This window comes from Narcine bancroftii, chromosome 3 (genome assembly GCF_036971445.1).
Source record: "Narcine bancroftii isolate sNarBan1 chromosome 3, sNarBan1.hap1, whole genome shotgun sequence".
NCBI lineage: Eukaryota > Metazoa > Chordata > Chondrichthyes > Torpediniformes > Narcinidae > Narcine > Narcine bancroftii.
The window spans coordinates 71,631,179-71,652,438 of record NC_091471.1 but is presented as its reverse complement, the minus strand read 5'-3'; the positions used below and the strand labels follow the sequence as shown (position 1 = coordinate 71,652,438).

Here is a 21,260-nt window from a genome sequence, read left to right as displayed (position 1 = left end):
CACAATTCAATTTCATAAACATGGCTGTGGAATCCAATCCCTGTGTACATAGCCTTTAACAAAGACATCATACCAGTGGAGTCCATTGAAAGATTTTGCAAGAAATTAGTCTTTAATCTTTGCCTCACATTGAATGGGTACTTACACAAAGCCATAAGGTAGATTTTTTGGAGAGATATACATAGATAGGTCACTATCACAGATTATGTAATGAATGACTTATCAATGATAGGACACTCATACATGAGGTCAAGAATGAAAAAGGTATTTTGAGTAATTATAACAATAAAGGTACTTACTTGATTGGTGACAAAAGCAAGGCCAGGGCTTGCATGAAGAGAAAAATGCCTGCAGAATTCCACAACACTTCGATCTGAAATGAAGAAAAACATCAAATGGTCAATTAATGACATGGAAAAGCATTGTTCCACAAGCAATAATGGGGACAAAAGCAAGGCTCGGGCTTGCATGAAGAGAAAAATGCCTGCAGAATTCAACAACAATTCAATCTGAAATGAAGAAAAACATCAAATGGTCAATTGATGACATGGAAAAGCATTGTTCCACAAGCAATAAATAGGTAGAGCAAAAACATTTGATTTAAATTGTACCACATACAAAGTTATGCTCAGTCAAAAGTTATATCACTGCTGCCTTGAGAATGTGGGGTGAAATGTGAATACCAAACATCTGAAATGTTCTTGATGCTACTTTTTAAAAAAAACAAGATCAGAAAATAATTTTGTTTGTTACATTTGGAAAAATATGCATTCACTCCCATCTAGATCCTCAAAGAAAATCTGATGCATTTTTGAACAATTGCAATAACAGCGATAAAGGTGCTCTCAGAATATCATTAAAGAACGTGATCTAGAATTTCAAACCAGCAACACAGATGACCTTATTACTGGAAAAGCCAACAAAGCAAATAATTAAGGTGTACAGAGCTTTTATTTACCAAGAGTTCAAGCAATGTAATTCTCACCTAACCTCACTGAAAAAATCCTACTTGAATTTACCCTATCTACACCCATCATAATTTTGTACACCTCTCTTAAATCTTCCCTCGTTCTTTTATGCTCCAGGGAATAAAGTCCTCACCTGTTTAACCTTTCCATCTAACTTAGATACTGAAGTCCTGGCCATATTCAAGTAAATCTCTGCACTCTTTCAATTATATCAATATCTTTCCTGTAGTTAGGTAACCAAAACTCCACACGATGCTCCAAATTTGGCCTCACCGATGCCTTATACAATTTTACCATAGCATCACAATTCCTGTACTCAATACTTTGATTTATGAAGGTCAATGTGCCAAAAGCTCTCTTTACAACTATCTACATGTGATGTTATTTTCAAGGAATTATTTATCAATATTCCCAGAACTATTACACTCCTCAATGACCTACTGTTTACCATGTCCTTCCCTGATTTGTCCTTAAAGTGCAGCATCTCACATTTACTACATTAAATTCCCTCTGGCATTTTGAAGCCTATTTTTCCAGCTGGTCCAGATCACTCAGCAAGCTTTCAAAACCTTCTTAGCTGTTCACTACACCTTCAATCTTTTTGTCATCTGAAAACCTGCTGATGTATTTTACATAAATAACATCTAGATTATTGATATAGATGCAAACAACAATGGACCTAGCACCAATTGTGGTCGCAGGCCTCCAATCAGAGAGGTAATCATCCACTACTAATCTCTGGCCTCCCATAAAGCCAATGTCCAATTCAGTTTACTACCTCACCATGAAAACCGAGCAACTGAACTTTCCTGACTGATTTTCTATGTGAGACCTTGTCAAAGGCCTTACTAAGGTCCATGTAGATAACATCTACAACCTTTTCTTTAACAATTTTCTTGGCAACCTCCTTGAAAAACTCTAAGATTTGTGAAACATGACCTACCAGGCACACAGCATTGTTGATTATCCTTAATCAGTTCCTAGATATCCGATCTCTAAGAATATCTTCCATAATTTACCTACTATTGATGTCAGACTCATCACCCTACAATTTTCTGGGTTAGGTTTGAAGCCTTTTTAAACAACGGAACAACATGACCTAACCTGCAATCCTCTGGCACCTCACCTATGGCTAAGGATATGGTGAATATATCTGACAGGGATCCTGCAATTTCTTCTATCAGCCCCTTCAAGGTCCAAAGAAATACCTTGTCAGGCCCTGGGGATTTATTCACATTAATTTACTTTAAGATTCAAGATCCTTTTATTGTCACGTAATAATACACAATCCACTTTAACTTTTGCCCGCTGTAAGGCAGAGCTGCCATTGGTATTTCCTGGCACCCCTTACATTGTACATGTGAGGTTTAGTATCTCACCAATATATATTTTTTGACTTTTGAAGGTTTTACTTAATGTAGAATTGTAGACACGAGATATGGACCAGCTTGTCCCATTTTTCCCTTGAGGAAGTGGATGGCATTGACCTTCTTGAATCACCCTAGTACTTCTGGCAACTGCACACTTGCAGCAACCAGCTATGGAATAACCAGCACTGGGCCATCTATTTCAGAGTCAGGACAGTGAGTATCTTGAAGAAGGGCTAAGGCCTGAAATGTCTGTTATATATCTTTACCTCCTAGGGACACTGCTGAGTTTCTCCAGCATTTCTGTGTTTTCTCCTGTCCTTTTCAGTGGTAGAAGTTGCCATGAAGCTTAGTGCTGCATAGATGCTGGTATTTCCCTTCTCCTCTCTCTTTCTCATCTCTCTTCCCCCCTCCCCCCCCCACCACCCTATTTTTTTCTTCTTCCTTTTCTGTTTCTTTCTCTCTTATCTATTTTCTCTTTCCTTTTTTCCTATCTCGGGGTTTTGTTGGGGGAAGAGGGGATGGGGTTGTTTGGAAATATGGACAACCTGTATAATTGATTTTTTTTCATTTCATGTATTTGGGTAATGGTTAATTATTGATACATGTTTGACCACAAAATTTAAATAAAGTATCTCACCAATATTGATTGTTTCTCCCATTTAGATTTATCTGCAAGCACTGCCTTTCATGCAATAGTGTTACTGGTTTAATTGTAAAATGATAATTTTGAAGGGCAATCTTAGCTCCAAGTCCTGCTATTCCAGTTCATCTTGTTCTTGGCCCTCTACAGATGAAGTCATAATCCACATGGTACACCATTAAAATAACTGTCAATAGTTCAAAAAGACATAGCAAAGCTTTGATGGTCACCTCTGCTGCCATTCAAGAATAGGTGTAGTTTGTCATTCTTTAATCCTTCAGGTGGCAAATTTCATAAACATCAGAATAAACTAAGTAGATCTAGGACAGTTCCTGATGAGAGTTGGATGTGGGCAAAGCCAAGAACAAAGTTCAATGCAAGTCAGACCTGTCAGTTAATCTACTGTTTCCAGTGGTGAAATGAAAAATGCCAGTGGTTTTGAAATAAATCCCATGCTTAAAACAACAAAAGGTTTTTGATAATACTTTTGCTCCATGTTCAAAACTTATTACAACAAAACAAGCAAGACTGCAAGCACCTACTCCTCCTTAAATCTATACAAGTTCTCTGACCTCACTGCTTGTTTGCCCCATTTCCTTAAACTTTGTATCAGTTTCCTGAGTAAATGCAAATGCAAAAAAAATTTAAGATCTCTCCCATCTCTTCTGGCTCCATACATAGCCAACCACGCTGAGCATCATGAGGACCATTTTTGTGCCTTACTATCCTTTTGTTCTCAATATACTTGCAGAAGCCCTTAGAATTTTTTTTCACCTTGTCTGCCAGAGCAACCTTGTGTCTTCTTTTAGCCCTCCTAATTTCAGGCTCAAATTCTTCCTGCATTTTTATGCACCTCAAGTACCTCATTTGCTCCTTGTTGCCCAAACATACTCTATACCTCCATTTTTTTTCTTAACCAGATTCTCAAGATCCCTTGAAAGACTTTCCACTTACCGAGCACATCCTTGCCAGAAAATAACCCGTCCCATTCCACGCTTTCCAGATCTTTTCTCATGTCCTCAAAATTGGCCTTTCTCTAATTTAGAATCTCAACCCATGGACCAGACTATCATTATCTTGAAACTAATGGCATTATGATCACTAGACTAAAAGTGTTACCCTGCACATATTTCTGTCACCTTTCCGGTCTCATTCCCTCAAAGGTGATCCAGTATTGCTCTCTTTCTATATATCACAATATATTGATTCAGAAAACCATCCTGAACACATTTGACTAACTCTTGGCCATCAGTCCTTTTATAGTATGGAAGTCCCAATCAATATGTTGAAAGTTAAAATCATCTACAATCGCAATATACTTTTGCTGGCATTAGCTGTATGTTTGGTCAAAAGCTGCCTTCGTGTCAGCAGCATTAACTTTATATAACAGACAAATATTCAGACAAATAATTGCTATAAAATCAAATGCACTTTCAAAAGAGTGGTTGGAAAATAATGAAAATTTCTTTACACCAACTCTAAACATTATTGTAGAAATAGCATTTCTACAACATTCCTCTCTGTAATTGGATCCTGGACTTCCTAATGGAAAGACCAGTCTGTCTGGGTCAGTAGCAGAACATCAAGCATAGTCATGCTGAACATTGGCTCTCTCTCACCCTGCACACAGCATCTGTGCCCTCAGCCCACTTCTTTTCATGCTACTGACCCACGTCTGCATCACCAGATACAGCTCCAACAGAACAGCAATCAGCAAAAACAATGAATCACACAATAGAGACGAAGTGGAAAATCTCGAGAAATGATGGGAGATTAACAACCTGAGTCTCAACATGGACAAGATGAAGGAGATGATCATGGACTTCAGGAGGACCAGGAACGACCACCCTCCACTACACATCAACAACTCCGTAGTAAAGAGAGTGGAGAGCACCAGTGCTTTGGAGTTCACTGACCTACTGTGGACACTCCACATCTCTTCACTTGTCAGGAAGGCTCTACAGCAATTGCACTTCCTGAGAAGACTGAAGCAGGCAAGCCTTCCAGCCACCATTATGTCAACCTTCTATAGGAGCTCTATCGAGTGTCCTGGCAGGCTGCATTATAGCATTGGATGGTTGCTGCAGAGTAATGGATTGGAGATCAATCCACATGTCCATAAAAGAGGTAGAGTGGATCACTGGGGTCTCCCTCTCCCCATCAACGTGATCTACCGGGATTGTTGTCTAAAGAGGGCGTGCAAAATTACTGAGGACTTCTCTCACCCTGCACACAGCATCTTTCAGCTGCTTCAGTCGGCGAAGAAATACAGGTGCTCCCCTACTTACGATGGTCTGTCTTACGATTTTTCAAAGTTACCATGGTACAATAGCGTGACTGTCATTATTTACTTTCATGTAATACATTAAAGATCATCGCAAGATTCATTGATTTTTCCAATAATTTCTCCAAGGTGAATTCTTCGTAGTCTCCTTGGCCAATCACTTTCAGTCAGAAAGCTTTCAAGGACTGATACAGTACTGTCAGGAGAGCTGGGCAGTGGGATCAATGTTGAGAATGATAAAGGGCTGTGGGGAGAGAACAGTGCAGTGGGATCAATGTGGGAACTGATATAGCACTGTTGGGGGAGAGTGGGGCAGTGGGATCAGTATTGGGAATGATAAAGGGCTGCTGTCAGGGGAGAGTGGCGCAGTGGGATCAATGTGGGGACTGATACAGTGCTGTCAGTGTTATACAAGGTATTCATGTATTCTTTTTTGACTTGTGATGTTTTTGCTGGAACGCAACCCCATCACAAGTTGAGGAGGACCTGTACAGGAGGATCAGAGGCTGAGAACCAGCTTCTTCCCACAGGCAGTGAGAACGCTGACTGATCCCACTAACCATCCAAGACACTTATTTGTGCAAAACAATATTTATTTATTCATTTGTATAAATAAAATACTTGTCCTGCATATGTATTGTTTGTCTGTATGTGTGTTATGTCTGGTTGTGTTTCTCACCAAGGACCAGAGAATGCTGTTTCATCGGGTTGTACTTGTACATTCAGATGACAAACTTAACTTGATTTTTAAATTTTACATTTATTTTTTAGGTTGTGTATGTTGGTGCAAGAGCAGTGCTTATTGTAATCTTTAATTACTGTATCTTTGAAACATTAGAGCTGAGACACCTTGAAAGTTGTAGGTTTTCTGGTTAAAGGACTCTTGAAATGATGTTGGGTAGGGGGCTCTAGATTTAGACTTGGTGACAATGAAGGACTGATAATATACTTCCAGATGGTATGGAACTTGGAGAAGATGGTGATGGTTTTCCATGCTTTTACTTTTCATCTTTCCAGATAGTAATACTGTATATTTTGGCATATAACTTGACCCCTCTTTTTCAGCCTCATTTTAAAGGTTTTATGGGTACAAGTCAACCCCATTTTCTGGGTGCCTGAGGTGCCCTGTTGACCGGCTTACAAGTCAACCGCCAAAGCTCGCGATGCCTGAGATGGGGCATTGACCGGCGTATACATTGACCCCCATAGATCGTGTGGATTGATCTGCTGGGTGATTGCTATTGTCGAGGGTCCATTGACACAATGCCACATGTGATAAAAATATGGAGTGAGTTTTAAGTTGAAAGTGACAGAAATGGGCAAGAAAACGAACATCTGTGCTGCTGCAAGATAATTCGATGTGCACGAGAAGCTGGTAAGAAATTGAAAGAAGAGACTTTAAATACCAAAAAGGCAAGAGTTGGAAAATCATGTTACTGAATGGGTATTTGAACAGAAGCAAGATCGCTAGACACCCAAAATAAAATAAAGTGCATAAAATAAAGAGCATTTGAACTGCAGTGGGAAAGTTGCACCCAGAGGCTACAGTAGGCTGGTGCAATCATTTCATGAACAGGAAAAATCTGGTATTACGACAAAAAAAAACAAAAATTGCACAGAAACTACCAGAAGATCTTGATCATAAAGTTGCAAGTTTTCACCTGTTTATTATTCGGAATTGGCAGAAACACCAGTTTGCATTGGCAAATATTGGAAATATGGACAAAAGCCACATGAACTTCAACATGATATGCAATAGAACAGTGGAATGGAAAAGTGTTAAAAACTGTGAAAACCAGAAGTACAGGCCAGGAAAGGACCAGGTTTATCGTCGTGTTATCATGCATGACCGAAGGGACGAAGTTAAGACCATGGTAATCTTCAAACACTAAACTAAACTGAAAATGAAATTCCTGCAGGTATTTTTGTATATTTTCATGAATAAGGATGGATGGATGAAAGTGGTGTAAAATATGGATTAGACAATATGTGGAACAGGCAGCCAGGCAGTTTACACAAAGAATGGAGTTTGCTGGTCTGTGATATATTTTACAGCCACTTAACTGAGAAGTCTAAAAGTAGATTAGCACTAATAATACTTACAAGGCATGGGACAAAGTTAAAATAGAGACTGCGATAAAATAGTTTTAAAAATGCGGTATCTTTTGTGCAATTAATGGGATTAAAGAAGATTTATTGTGGGACACATTTCGAGCCCTTCAAAATCACTCTGTCGTTGTCTGAAATAAAGATGGCAGCAAGCACATCCATACACTCACTGTTTAAACAGTCATCTGGGTCCCAATCTATTTCTAATGAGGCAGTTTCAGCTTCGTCAATGTGTTGTTTTCAATAAAAAAATCTCAATGAAAACCTGTCACAGTTAGGTTTTTTTCTGGTTTTTCCAAGGATCGACTTATACGCCAAATCTATTTTTCAAAGGTTGACTTATACATTGGATCTATGTGGATTGAATTTTGAGCTGAATTTAAGGTCTCAAAAGTATATCTGGCGTACAAGTCAACCCCTATTTTTTGAGACCTTTTTAGGGGGTGGGGGGTGGTTTCACGACTCGACTTGTACACTGAAATGTACAGTGTTTTAGTGGCCTAGTTAGGCAACTGTGGAGCATTTTGTAGATGGTACACAGAGGCAATGATGATGGAGAGAATGAATATTTCAGGTGGTGAGCCTCAAGATCATGTGCCCACTTTTCACTTTAATGTCGGGCTCCATGAAGGAACTCTCGTGGACAGACGAGGCTCACAACGCTTTCGAAGAAATAAAAGAGGCCCTGGCTAACACGACGATGCTGGTCCACCTATGAGTGGATGTACCAACAGCCTTCACAGTTGACGCATCCAGCATGGCAGTAGGCACTGCCCTGGAGCAGTTGGTTGACAACACATGGAGACCTCTCGGCTTTTTCAGTCACCACCTGCGACTTCCTGAACTGAAGTACAGTGCATTTGACAGAGAGCTGCTAAGCCTCTACCTGGCCGTCTGTCAAATCTGATACTTCCTGGAGGGGCAGCCGTTCACCATCTACATGGACCACAAGCCGCTCACTTTAGTCTTCTCTAAGTCCTCCGACCCATGGTCTGCCCGACAACAGAGATACTTATTCTATCTCTCTGAATTCACCACCTCCATCTACCATTTCTCAGGCAAACAAAATGTTGTCACTGATGCACTCTCCAGGCCAGCAGTCAATGCCTTATCACAAGGCATCAACTTCCATGACCTGGCTCAAGCCCAGAAAGATGACCCTGAAATTCACAGCTTCAGGACTGCAGTCACAGGATTGCAGCTCCAGGACCTCCCACGAGATGCCAATGGCGCTACTCTCCTCTGCGACACTGCCATGAGCCAACCCCAACCACTGGTCCCTGCCCAATGGATGAGAACAGTTTTTGACACAATACACGGCTTGTCTCACCCCTCCATCCAAACAACAGTGCGAATGGTATCCTCCCAATTTATCTGGCACGACCTATGCAAGCAAAACAGAGTAGGAAAAAACCTGCTAGACTGCAAAGGTCCAGCGACACACCAAGCCTCATGTCCAGCAGTTTGACGCTCCAACCCACAGGTTCCAGCATGTCCACGTCAACACTGTTGGGCCCTTGCCAGCCTCATGACGGTTGCGCTACCTGATCACAGCAGTAGACAGTATCACTCGATGGCCAGAGGCCAATCCCCTCCAGGATGCCTCCACCGATTCGTGCACCAGGGCTTTCCTTTCCACCTGGGTCTCCTGTCTTGGTATCCCTGCACACATAATGACCAACCGAGGATCCTAGTTCACCTCTGCCCTGTGGAATGAGCTCTCCAGACTCCTGGGCACCCAACTACATCACACCATGGACTACCACCCTCAGGCCAACAGGCTGGTCAAGCGCTTCCATCAGCACCTGAAATCAGCACTGATAGCACAGCTCAAGAAGCCCAACTGGGAAGACGAACTGCCCTCCTGGGGATACACAAGGTGCCAAAGGATGCTCAAAGCCTCTTCTGCTGAACTAGTCTATGGCGAGACCCTGGCAGTCCTTCCTTCAGCATCCAATCAAACCACCGACACCGCCGTCAAGAGACTGCGAGACAAATTGGAACCCACTACATTTTCTTCATTTTGATAATTTAAAGTAGATTAATTGGGTGGTAATTAGCCAATTTGGATTTGTGTCTGATAACAGGATCACAATTTGATAATTTTATATATTGTTGAGAAGATATCACATGGGTAAGAGTGGAATTGGATTACAGGCCATGATGTTGCCTGCTCCCACAACTTTTGTTGTTTGTCTTCATTGGTTTCTTAATATCATGTGGAGTGAATCATATTTGCTGTCATTCCTTTAAAGTTGCTAATATTTAAAAAACCTCCTAGCAATACTTTTGTACTTAATTGGTTTTACATTGAGCTCAATTTTAATTAAAAAACCCATACTTTCTCAAGTTCAAAATGTCAAGTATAATGTGACAACTTAAAGAACACATTGACAATTAAGTATATTGAAATTTGACTTGTTTAATTTTTGTATAATTTTAAACACAAATTATAATATATTCGAGCATTGCAACAAATCTGTTTTTATGTTCCAACAAAACATACCTTTACAAAAGGAGCTGCCCATTTGCTCACATCTGCTGGGCATCTAAGAATATGATTCAGTAAAAAGAGATGGTCAGCAAAGGAGCCAACTTTGTGTAAAACAGCAACCTAAAAAGAAAGATAAAGACAAAATCTATAGTAATAATATAAGCTTATTCTTTTAACTACCAAAATGAATAACTACTGAATTCAACTAGACAAAATCTATTTCCCTACATATTAATACTTTTGAGAAAGTAACAAGTTCAAGACACAAGTTTATTTTATGTGATACGAAGTTACAAAGAATGGCAAATTATATGGCTAGACAAGTATTTACAAAAGTATTACAGGTAACCATATCAGATGAACTGTAATAAAACCCAGAGCCGCGAAGGATCAATGGGATTCAGGTATCTACATGCCCAGTGCAGAATGAAAAAAGAAACCCAAAGGCCAATGGAATGTCAACCTAAATCAGAAGGAGATGAAATGAAAAAGTGAGGAAGTAAATACAAAGCCTAAATTATACCTACTTGAGAGAAACTGCACTCAATTTTAGGCACCACAAATTAGGGTATTTTGGCCTTTGAATGGGTTTTACCAAAATGATAGAATTGAAACCTTTGCAGCATTACGAGATTACTGTGGATCAAGTTTATAAGTTTGAACAGTGATTTGATCTGGTTTTGCCATGGTAGGTTTACAGAAATTATTCTCTTGAATGGGATGCAAATCAAGTACATATTTAGTTAGAGCTAGCCCAATTAAGCAGAAAATCTGGGAGCATTTCCTCCCCTCAAAGGCCAGTAGAAATTTGATACTTTTCCCCCCAAAAAGCAATGGACTTTGAGTCAATTGAAATTGCCAAAACTGAAATAGATTTCGTCAAGTTACAAGAGGAGTTGGAACGGGGGGCTGATGGGGGGGGGGGGGGGGTGGGCGGGGGGGGCAAATGATATTGAGATACAAATCAGCAATTAACTACAATCAACACATACTTTGTTTTTGAAGTTTCACCGCAGTGGAAATAGATATTTACTTTGGTCTTGGTATGTTATTCTCCTGAACATGTACCAAGAAAAGTGAAGAATATCAGCATTAATTATCAACTATAGAGACAGATCAAGTAGAAAGAGATATAATGAGAGCTTGACAGAAATATTATGAACTAGGTGAAATAGTTCATAAAGTATTAACATTGCAATTAAAATCTGCACAAGTATCAAGAACAATAGTTGCAACAAAAAAGGATAGTGACCAAATCACCTATAAGAAGCAAAAAATAAATGTTAATTTTAGAAATTTTTACAAAAAATTATCAACCTCTGATAGAAGAAATAGAGGAATATTTATCACAAGTTAAATTAATTTTTCTTCCATATTTGATATAGGTAGAGTTATCTAATCCTTTTTCTGAGATAGAAGTATATAAAACTCTGATGTCATTACAGAATAATAAAGACCCAGGAGAAGATGGTTTTCTTCCAGTTTTATAAAGAATTTAAGGAATTGTCAACTCCTGTATTATTGAAAGTATTAGATTAAATGAGAGAATCATATAATCTGCCAGAATATTTTATAACAGCATTAATAACAGTTATTCCAAAAAATGGAAAGATCCTTTACAACCTTACTCTTCTAGACCTATATTGTCATTAAATATGGATTATAAAATTGTATCTAAACTATTAGCTAGTAGATTAACTAAATATGGATTAAACAGGCTTTATTAAAATAGATCTATAGATAATAGTTAAATTTACAAGTTTATTAAGTGTAGCACAAAAAGAAAAAGAAACCAGCAGTAGCAGTTGCATTAGACGCACAAAAAGCTTTTGTCAGACTAGAATGGGATTTTTTATTTAAGGTATTAAGTACATTTGGAATTCTGACTTTTTATAGGTTGGATAAAAACATTATATAATCAACCAAAAGCTAAAGTGGTCACAAATAGGCAAATAAAGTATTTTTTTTTTAATTAGAGAGATCATCTAGGCAAGAATTCCCGTTATCACCAATTTTATTTGCTTTGGCCATGGAACCTTTGGCAAAAATAATAGAAAAGACAATGAGATTAAAGGTTTCAAGATAGACAATAAAGAACATAAAATTAGTTTATTTGCAGATGATGTTATAGTCTATTTAACAAAATGAGAAATTAAATGCAAGATTAGTAGAATATGGTTTAGTATCAGATTATAAAGTAAATGTTGATAAGAGTGAAGTGATCCCTATCGTTGATATGGATTATACACAAAGTTAAAAAAAAATTACGAAATTTTAACGGCAAAAAGAAGCAATTAAATATTTAGGAATAAAAATAGAGATTTAAATAATGTCTTTAAATTGAATTACATACCATTATTTTAAAAATTGAGGAAAATTTGCTAATAACTTTAATAGGATGGGTAAATTGTGTCAAGATGAATATTTTTCCAAGAACACAATATTTATTTCAATCATTACCCATCTCTATACCAGAGAAGTTTTTCCAAAAGCTAAAAATATAACAACATTTATTTGGAGAGACAAAATGCTAAGAGTAGCTCTGGAAAGACTGACTTGGAAATTTGAACAAGGATCAAGATTACCAAATTTTAAAAATTACTATAAAGCAGCCCAATTAAGATTTTTGTCCTCTTGTTATTCAAATTGGAGAAAAAAGTGTGGGTTCATATTGAAATGAATAAAATAAGAGAAATCAATCCAGAGCATTTTTTTGAATAATTGGAAAAAAAGATGTACCAATATTAAAACATTTGCTTAAGGTATGGAATGGAATTCATTCAGAAAGAGGAATTAAAAGTGATCAAATAACAAAGATGTTATTGAAACAAAATCAGCTTATTCCTTTTACTTTGAATAATACTTATATCCCAAGGTTTCTCTGTTCAACGATATTTCCCTAAACCCTGCCTTTTACTGTGCAAGTCCTGCTTTGGTTTAATTTCCCAAAAATGCATCATTTCACATTTGATCGAGTTGAATTCTATCACACTATTCTAATTGATATAGATCCTCTTGTGATCTTAGATAAGCTTCTCTGCTGTCCATCACACCTCCTATTTGAAATAGGCCAATAACAAATTAAATGCTGTGACTCAAAGCACTGTGCACATTTCCTCATCTATGGTAGATAAGGCTGGAGCCAAAAAGAAATTGAAATGTAACTATATCCATCCACTTAAAGGCAAATTTAATTATCAAATTGACCTTTTATACCAAATGCTTAATGCAGTTCTTTCATACCAATTTCTCCAGCCAGTGAAGAATGTCACTGTGAAATTGACCATCTTCAGTTATTCTTCGGGTGAAACTGAAGAGCACACTGATGCTTTCTTTCAAAAGTTGCAGATCTGAATAGCTGCAATCTATTTCTTGATCAACTATGTACAAATTACAAAAAACACAATTACATGGTACAGTGACAATTATAAAAACAATGTACTGTATCAAGTTAAATTTTGATTAATTAAAAAACATTTATACCTCGTGGTTATTAGATTTATGAATTATGTTATAGCATAAAATGTTTCAAACTTTCATATTGTGTTACTTAGATAAGCTTCAAATTAGCTTTTGTCAGTAGGTACAAGTCTACACAAAATATTGGTAATTACATGCTACAACCCTTCTGATGAATATACATTTTTGAGACCAGGAAGTTGTCCCTTACTTTTAAGGGAGTTGACTCAAACAACTCAATCTCCAGTTGATTAATTATGCATCCCTGGGACAAACAATACAATTGCCTGCTGATCAGTGGTGAGTATTTACATATTGTATTTGGAATGTTCCAAATTATTTAAAGGCCAATGGACAAATATCTAAATATAAGTAATGATAGCATATTAACCTTGTTTCTGCAGAACTGCCACTGCTCTAAATGCTGGTGAGCTATTCAACAATCTGTAAATATAAGATTCCACCTGAAGACGAGAAACCACTGAGGTATAGGCATGCAAAGCCATCGTTTGATGCAAGTGATCAGTCTTAAAATCCAACATCCTTTTCAGCTCTCCAAGAACGGAGTTATTCATCTCCACAGTTTGAAATCGATAATGGGTCACAACTTTTGCCTGATCAGCACAAATACCCTGTAGATTTAAACAAATATGTAGTATTAACAATGGAGGAAGGCTGAAGTCTGAATTCTCTTATAGAAGCAATGTGTTGGTAATAATTACCAGCAGTACAAATGTAGTAAGGGAAATTCCAATTCATTGCAAAATTTGATCAACTTATTTCCAGACTTGTTTTCAATATTGATCATCAAAATGTTAGCACTGTGATGGAGTTCTGTTATTATTAATCTTTAATTATATAAATATACATTTCTTAGTAAAGTTAGTTTTAGGGTGGACAGGACACTCAGAGAGAAACCATTTTGAAAGTCAAAATGTATGTTAAGCCATTATTTGGTGGAAGGTGTATAAACAATAGGAGTTAGAGTGATTATCCATTCAATTGCTGGAACAATGAATGTTTGCTGGAGAAACAGCTGTGTATGAAAGGGAGCCATTTGCTGGTTAGGCTGTGCAGACAACTCGGAACCACATTTGCCCAAACTTATGGAATTTAAACTTCAAAGACAATACTAGATGTCATGTCACATGGTTAAAGGCATTTTGAGAGAAGATGTTACTGAAAACAGAGACATTTTGAAACTAGAAGTTGGCTATCCTGTTAGTCACACAGGTTTTAAATGCCATAACATTCTGTGAGTAACGCAGACTGACAGTGGCTCCAGAAGGGATGACCACTTTGCTACTTCTCTTGGTCAAGTAAGAGTAGTGCTACAGTAGCATTTAATCATATAGTTACTGCGTCAGACTCATACCTGAGTTTGTGAAATCATATGGAAAAAAAACAAGTACTGTAACCTCCATGCAAGAGGAAAATCATTTGTATGAAGAAACAATTCTTTGAAAACAACTCTAAGAAATTTGAGTTTTGAGAAGTCTGATGCCTCACACTTACTCTATAATTACTTTTGAACAGCAGTAAAGACTGAGTTTCAACACAAAAGCTTTTGAGACTGAACTTTAAAATCATCTCTTCAGAATTAAGCTAAAACTGTAATGGCACATAGTGGGTTTAGAGTTAAATAAGAAGTGTTATTAATAGTTATTAATAAAAATTGTTTTGAATTTAACATTGTCTTCATGTATTTCCATTGCTGCTGGTCTAGAGACCAGGCACAAAAACTATGTTTAAATATCTGATACTGTAGTGTTTTTTTTTAATGCCTTCAATGTCAGATTTCAATGTGTATTCATGCTCTGCCAATATGAATGGATTTGCAAGAGCACAAGAAGAAATAGTAGATGTAGAGTATTTGGTTCATTAAGCCTGCTCCATTATTCAATGACATCACGGCTAACTTGGACGAGAAGCTCCAATCTGTGTTCTCTGTTATTCAAAAATATATCTCCATTTCAAATTTGGCAGAGAATTCCAGATTTACTACACTGGGAGAAGCAGTTCCTCCTCATCAAGAGAGCAAAAATAAATTACGAAAGTAAGCTTGCAGCAAATATAAAAACCGACTGCAAAAGCTTTTATAAATATATCAAGAGGAAAAGATTGGTGAAATCCAGAGTAGGTCCTTTGCAGTCGGAATCAGGGGAATACATAATGGGGAATAAGGAAATGGCAGACCAATTAAATTCTTACTTTAGTTCTGTTTTTACAAGAGAGGATACAAATAACCTCCCAAGGATGTTGGGAAACATAGAGACTAATGCAAGGGAGGAACTGAAAGAAATCAGTATCTCTAAGGACATGGTCTTGGGGAAATTGATGGGATTGAAGGCAGATAAATCCCAAGGGCCTGATAATTTACATCCTAGGGTACTCAAGGAAGTGGCCATTCAGATAGCAGATGCTTTAAGAATTATTTTCCAGAACTCAATAGACTCAGGATCAGTACCCATGGATTGGAGGGTAGCTAATGTTACCCCACTATTTAAAATGGGGGTAGAGAAAAAGCGGGGAATTATAGGCCGGTGAGCCTTACATCAGTAGTGGGAAAAATGATGGAATCCATTATTAAGGATGTAATAGCGGAGCATTTGACTAGCAAAGAAGGGATCGGACAGAGTCAACATGGATTTACAAAAGGTAAATCGTGCTTGACAAATCTATTGGAATTCTTTGAGATGGTGACAGGTAAAATAGATGGGGGAGAGCCAGTGGATGTGGTGTACCTGGACTTCCAAAAGGCCTTCAATAAGGTCCCGCATAAACAACTGGCTTCCAAAATCAAGGCTCATGGGATTGGGGGCAAAGTATTGATGTGGATTGAGAACTGGCTGGCAGGTAGAAGACAGAGAGTTGGGATAAATGGCTCGTTTTCTTAGTGGCAGGCGGTGACCAGTGGGGTGCCACAGGGATGTGTACTGGGACCCCAGCTGTTCAGAATTTACATTAATGATCTGGATGAGGGGATTGGATGTAATATCTCCAAATATGCAGATGACACTAAGCTAGGAGGGGTTGTGTGCACGGAAGAGGGGGTCAGGAAGCTCCAGTGTGATTTGGATAAATTGAGGGACTGGGCAGATACATGGCAAATGCACTACAATGTGGATAAATGTGAGGTTATCCACTTTGGTAATACAAACCGGAGGGTAGATTACTATTTGAATGGCAATAGATTAAGAGATGAGGAAGTGCAGAGAGACCTGTACACCAGTCTCTGAAGGCAAGCATGCAGGTACAGCAGGCGGTTAAAAAGGCAAATGGTATGTTGGCCTTCATATCAAGAGGGTTTGAGTATAGGAACAAGGATACCTTACTGCAGCTGTACAGGGCCTTGGTGAGACCACACCTGGAGTATTGTGTGCAGTTTTGGTCACCTTATCTAAGGAAGGATGTTCTTGCAATGGAGGGAGTGCAGAGGCCATTCACCAGGCTGATACCTGGAATGGCAGGAATGACTTATGAGGAAAGATTGCGCAAATTGGGATTGTACTCGCTGGAGCTTAGAAGATTGAGAGGGGATCTCATAGAGACATATAAAATTCTGGCAGGACGGGACAGAATGGATGCAGATGGGATGTTTCCAATGATGGGAAAATCCAGAACCCGGGGCCATGGTTTGACGATAATAGGCAAACCATTTAGGACCGAAATGAGGAGGAATTTCTTTACCCAGAGGGTGGTGAATCTGTGGAATTCATTGTCACAGAGGGCAGTAGAGGCAGGTTCATTAAATACATTTAAGAGGGAATTAGATCTATTTCTTCAGTACAAGGGTATTAAAGGTTACGGAGAGAAGGCGGGGACGGGGTACTGAACTTTAAGATCAGCCATGATCTTGTTGAATGGCGGAGCAGGCTCGAAGGGTAGAATGACCTACTCCTGCTCCTATCTTCTATGTCTATGTCTATGTCATTCTAGTCTTAAATCTAATACCCGAATTGTGAGGCTATACCCTCTGGTTCTACTCTCACCTTCCAGTGAAAACAAGCTCTTTTGATTATATAAAATTATGAATGGAATAGATACATTTCTACAAGATCCTTCTGAATTCAACAAGTTTAGGCCTTGGATACTCAATCTGCTGAATCACCTCTGCACCACTTCCAAAGGCAGTATATCCTTTCTCAAAGGTCCAAGTACTTTGCACGATACTCCAAGTGAGACATCATCAGTACCCTGCTCTTATATTCAATCCCTCCAGGAATGAAGGCCAACAATCTATTTGCTTTCTTGATTACTTATTGCACATGAACATTAACTTTTTGATTTATGTACAAGCACTTCGAGGTTTGTCTCTCTACCCAACAGCATGCTTCAATTTCCATCATTAAAATAATGGCCCAATCTACTATTTTTCCTTCCAAACTAGATGACCTTCCATTTACCAACATTATGCCCCATTTGCCAGATCTTTGCCAACTCACTTAGCTTGTGTACTCTATACATTTTGTTTTTCCACTCAATTTAGTGTCATCAGCAAACTTAGATATGCTGCACTTGGCCTCTGTAAAGGTTAAAATCTTGTGTTTTTGCTTCTTAGTAATTTTTTGCCTATTCCTTTAAGGATAAGTATTGTTTGTAGGTTTACCATCATGTGTTGTAATATCTGGGTGAACCGAGTGCTAGTATCTCATTCTTTGAAGAACCTTGGAAGATATGAGTAATCAAAATACCTTTCTTTGAATTAGTTTTCATCATTTCTTATCATCTTTATTCATCTTATTATCATTGTCTTTAAATATAACCAATGCTTTGTTTATCATTATGCAAAGTTATGCAAAATGTTTATTCATTATCAACAAATTAAAGCTACTTACAGCTGCAATTATAAAGTTTGATTTATTGGATAATAACAAAGTAATTTGGAATATTGATGCTTACATTTCTGTAAAGATGACATGTTTTGAAATTGGGAAATACGAGAGCTTGGAAAGTGTCATCTATATTATTATTCAAAGAAAAGTAATAAAATTGTGAACTTTGTTTGGAAGAAAGGCTGAAACAACTCGACTTGTAAAGCAGAGAAGCATTTAAGCTTTAAAGAAGTTTAGTTGTCTGTGAGAAGATTCCAGAAGCCTCTATGAGAAAATGTCTACCAGCTATGTATGTCTGATTACACAGTTTATAATTGCAAGAAACCTGCAACCTCAGTAATGATAAGATAGAGCTCTGGTTTGTAGAATTGGCAGGAAGCCCAGAAGAATGTTTTGAAAACATAAGATGTGTGCACAACACAGAGGCATCAGCCAGAGAAATCCTTTTAAAGGGACCACACAAGATACAAATTAGTTTACAGTTTTGAGGAATGAGATAAGCCAGGCAAGAAGTCAGGCTTCAGTGTGAAGAGTCCAAGATGGAGAAGACGACTTATCAGGCTAGCGTCCTAAAGCAAGCAGCTCCTCTCAAAGAGCTGTTTGATCATGAGTTGAGCCAGCAAGATGGACCAAGAACACTTGGCAAGAGGTTGGAGCCAGCCACCAATGAAGAAGGGGCTTCAAATACCAAGCAAGAAGAGGACAACGATAAGGCACTGCAGACCTCATTCACTGACTTAAGAGGTTAGTGAAACAGATGAATGTATGTTGCAAAGCCCCACTGATGCCGTACCAAGCAATTCAATCAACAGTATGTGAATGTTCAAATGCGTATCCTGATGATTGCATTTTCAAAGTTATGAGCATAGGAGAGCAAGTACAGCTTCACGTGCTTCAAGAACTACAGCTATGCATGCTTAGGTGCAAGCAGACTTGGCTACTTTCTATGCACAATAAGAGTGGTTTGAGAAAAGACATGCTTTAGAAGATATGGAAGCTGAAATAAAGAATCAGGAACTAAGGCAAGAAGCTGAAATGAAGAATCAGCAACTGAAGTTACAAATGGGTAGTGAAGAACAAAAAAGATTATTGAATAGACAAAAGACTAGATCTTGAAGAAAAATGTGCTCCGAATATGGTGTGCCAGATTATGTTGTGTTTGTATTTGGGGGATAAATTGGGGCAGGTTTTTTCTTTTTAAGTGTAGGTTACATACAAACACTTTAAAACAGATCTTATTTAAAATAATGGAGCTCTGCTCATATTGGCCCCAAAGTCCTTGCAAAAGCTTTGGAGAGTGCCCAAAAGACTTCACTAATTGATTGTTGTTTACAAAAAGGCAACAGATGAAAGAGCTTGTTGGAACTGCATATTGTCTGGAAGGGAACTTGCTGTTCTGAGGAGCATGTGGTTTTGCAAGCAGAGAGAGTCAAACAGGCTTTCTCTCAGAGAGCGAGCGAGAGCGAGCGAGAGCGAGCGAGAGCGAGCGAGAGCGAGAGAGAGCGAGAGCGAGCGAGAGCGAGAGAGAGCGAGAGAGAGCGAGAGAGAGCGAGAGAGAGCGAGAGAGAGCGAGAGAGAGCGAGAGAGAGCGAGAGAGAGCGAGAGAGAGCGAGCAGTTCTAAAGTGTTACAGTCAGCAGCAGCAACTGAGACTGGAACAGGACAAGCTGGCAAGCTTGTGGAAAACCCCTTTTGGAAGAAGGGTTGTCAGTACTTAGTTCAGCCTGCTCAAAGCTCTTGTGGTTCATGCAAGTGGAGAGAACTGGCTGTCTAATCTTTCACTTGGAATAAGAGAAACATAAAGGCACTCTGTGGTGATGTGAAAGGAAGAGGTTATCATCTGGAGAACCCTGAGGGGGCAAGTTTCTTCAGCAAGAAACTGGAGTGGCTGGGTGTCCAGCATACAACAAATCTCTTTATGAACACCAACAAGAACCTTCCTGAGCAGTAACCATTTACCTTTCAAGCTCAAAAGCCTGGTGATCTTTATAAATGTTAAATTCTGTGCACAGTATAAGAATTGCCTGCAACCAGTGAACTTGGAGAAATGAGAAGTGAGATTGGACTGTGAACCAAAGAACTTTTCTGATCTTATACACACATTACATACACACTTAGAATTAGAAGGGGGGTTAAGTTAGGTTAGTTAAGTCAATAGTGATATGTTAAAGTGTGATTCTGTTTTCATGTTTAAAGATAATTAAAAGCAACCTTTATTTAAGTAACCATTTGTCTTGGTGAATATCTGTTGCTGCTGGGTTTATGGGTCCTCTGGGCTCGTAACAATGGCCTGAGTAAAAGCATTAGCTCAGGCTTCTGCAAGATCTATAATACAAAGTGAAATACCCAAAGGGCTAGCACCTAACATTCCAGCAGGCCAATGGATACCGCAGTCACAAAAATCGAGTCTACTCAAACAAGGGGCTATGGGTGGTGCTCCTAGTGTTCAAATGACAATGACCAACCCTGTGGAAAGAGCTAGCGACATTCAATCTATTCCGAGTACACAATATATGAATCTTCCCGAAAGGAGCATTTGAAGAAAGTTCAACTATGCAAGTTGATCATTCTCAACAATTGATGTCTCTTTGTGTTGCTGAAAACCAGTGACAAGTCAAGAATCTCGACTAATGCCATCACTTACAACTCAAAGTCCTACACCTATGGCACCAGTTCAAGTTCAGCCAGCTCCATTCACAACAAGAGAACCAGTCATTAGTCATGAAGGACAAGACAATATATTATCACTCATAGCGAAACAACAAGGTTCACATGGTTTATCCAAGAAGTAAATTCCAGTTTTTAAATGGAGATCCATTATAATATCTGACGTTCATGAAATCCTTTGAACATCACATTGAAAGTAATACTAAAAACACTAAAGATCGTCTGTATTACCTAGAACAGTAATCTGCAAGACAGATGAAGGAACTAGTCAAAAGTTGCCAATATATGGATCCAGACAAAGGTTTCAAAAGGGGAAAAGAATTATTGCATCGTCATTATGGCAATGAACATAAAATCACAAGGGCCCACAGAGACAAGATTCTTTCTTGGTCAGCAATAAAATCAGAGGATGCAAAGGCTTTACAAGCATATGCA

General features: G+C 38.4%; 1 protein-coding gene across 5 annotated transcripts in view; it reads right to left on the bottom strand.

The window, feature by feature from the left end:
* The window catches only part of epg5 (ectopic P-granules autophagy protein 5 homolog (C. elegans)), a 184,822-nt gene that overhangs the window by 145,467 nt on the left and 18,095 nt on the right, over positions 1-21,260 (bottom strand). For all 5 annotated transcript variants that reach the window (XM_069924245.1, XM_069924246.1, XM_069924248.1 and 2 more), the window contains exons 3-6: positions 13,716-13,956; positions 13,109-13,245; positions 9,878-9,985; positions 300-373 (exon numbers count right to left, since the gene is read on the bottom strand). In XM_069924245.1, the coding sequence (XP_069780346.1) occupies positions 300-373; positions 9,878-9,985; positions 13,109-13,245; positions 13,716-13,956 (560 nt within the window). The remainder of the gene's footprint in view (positions 1-299; positions 374-9,877; positions 9,986-13,108; positions 13,246-13,715; positions 13,957-21,260) is intronic.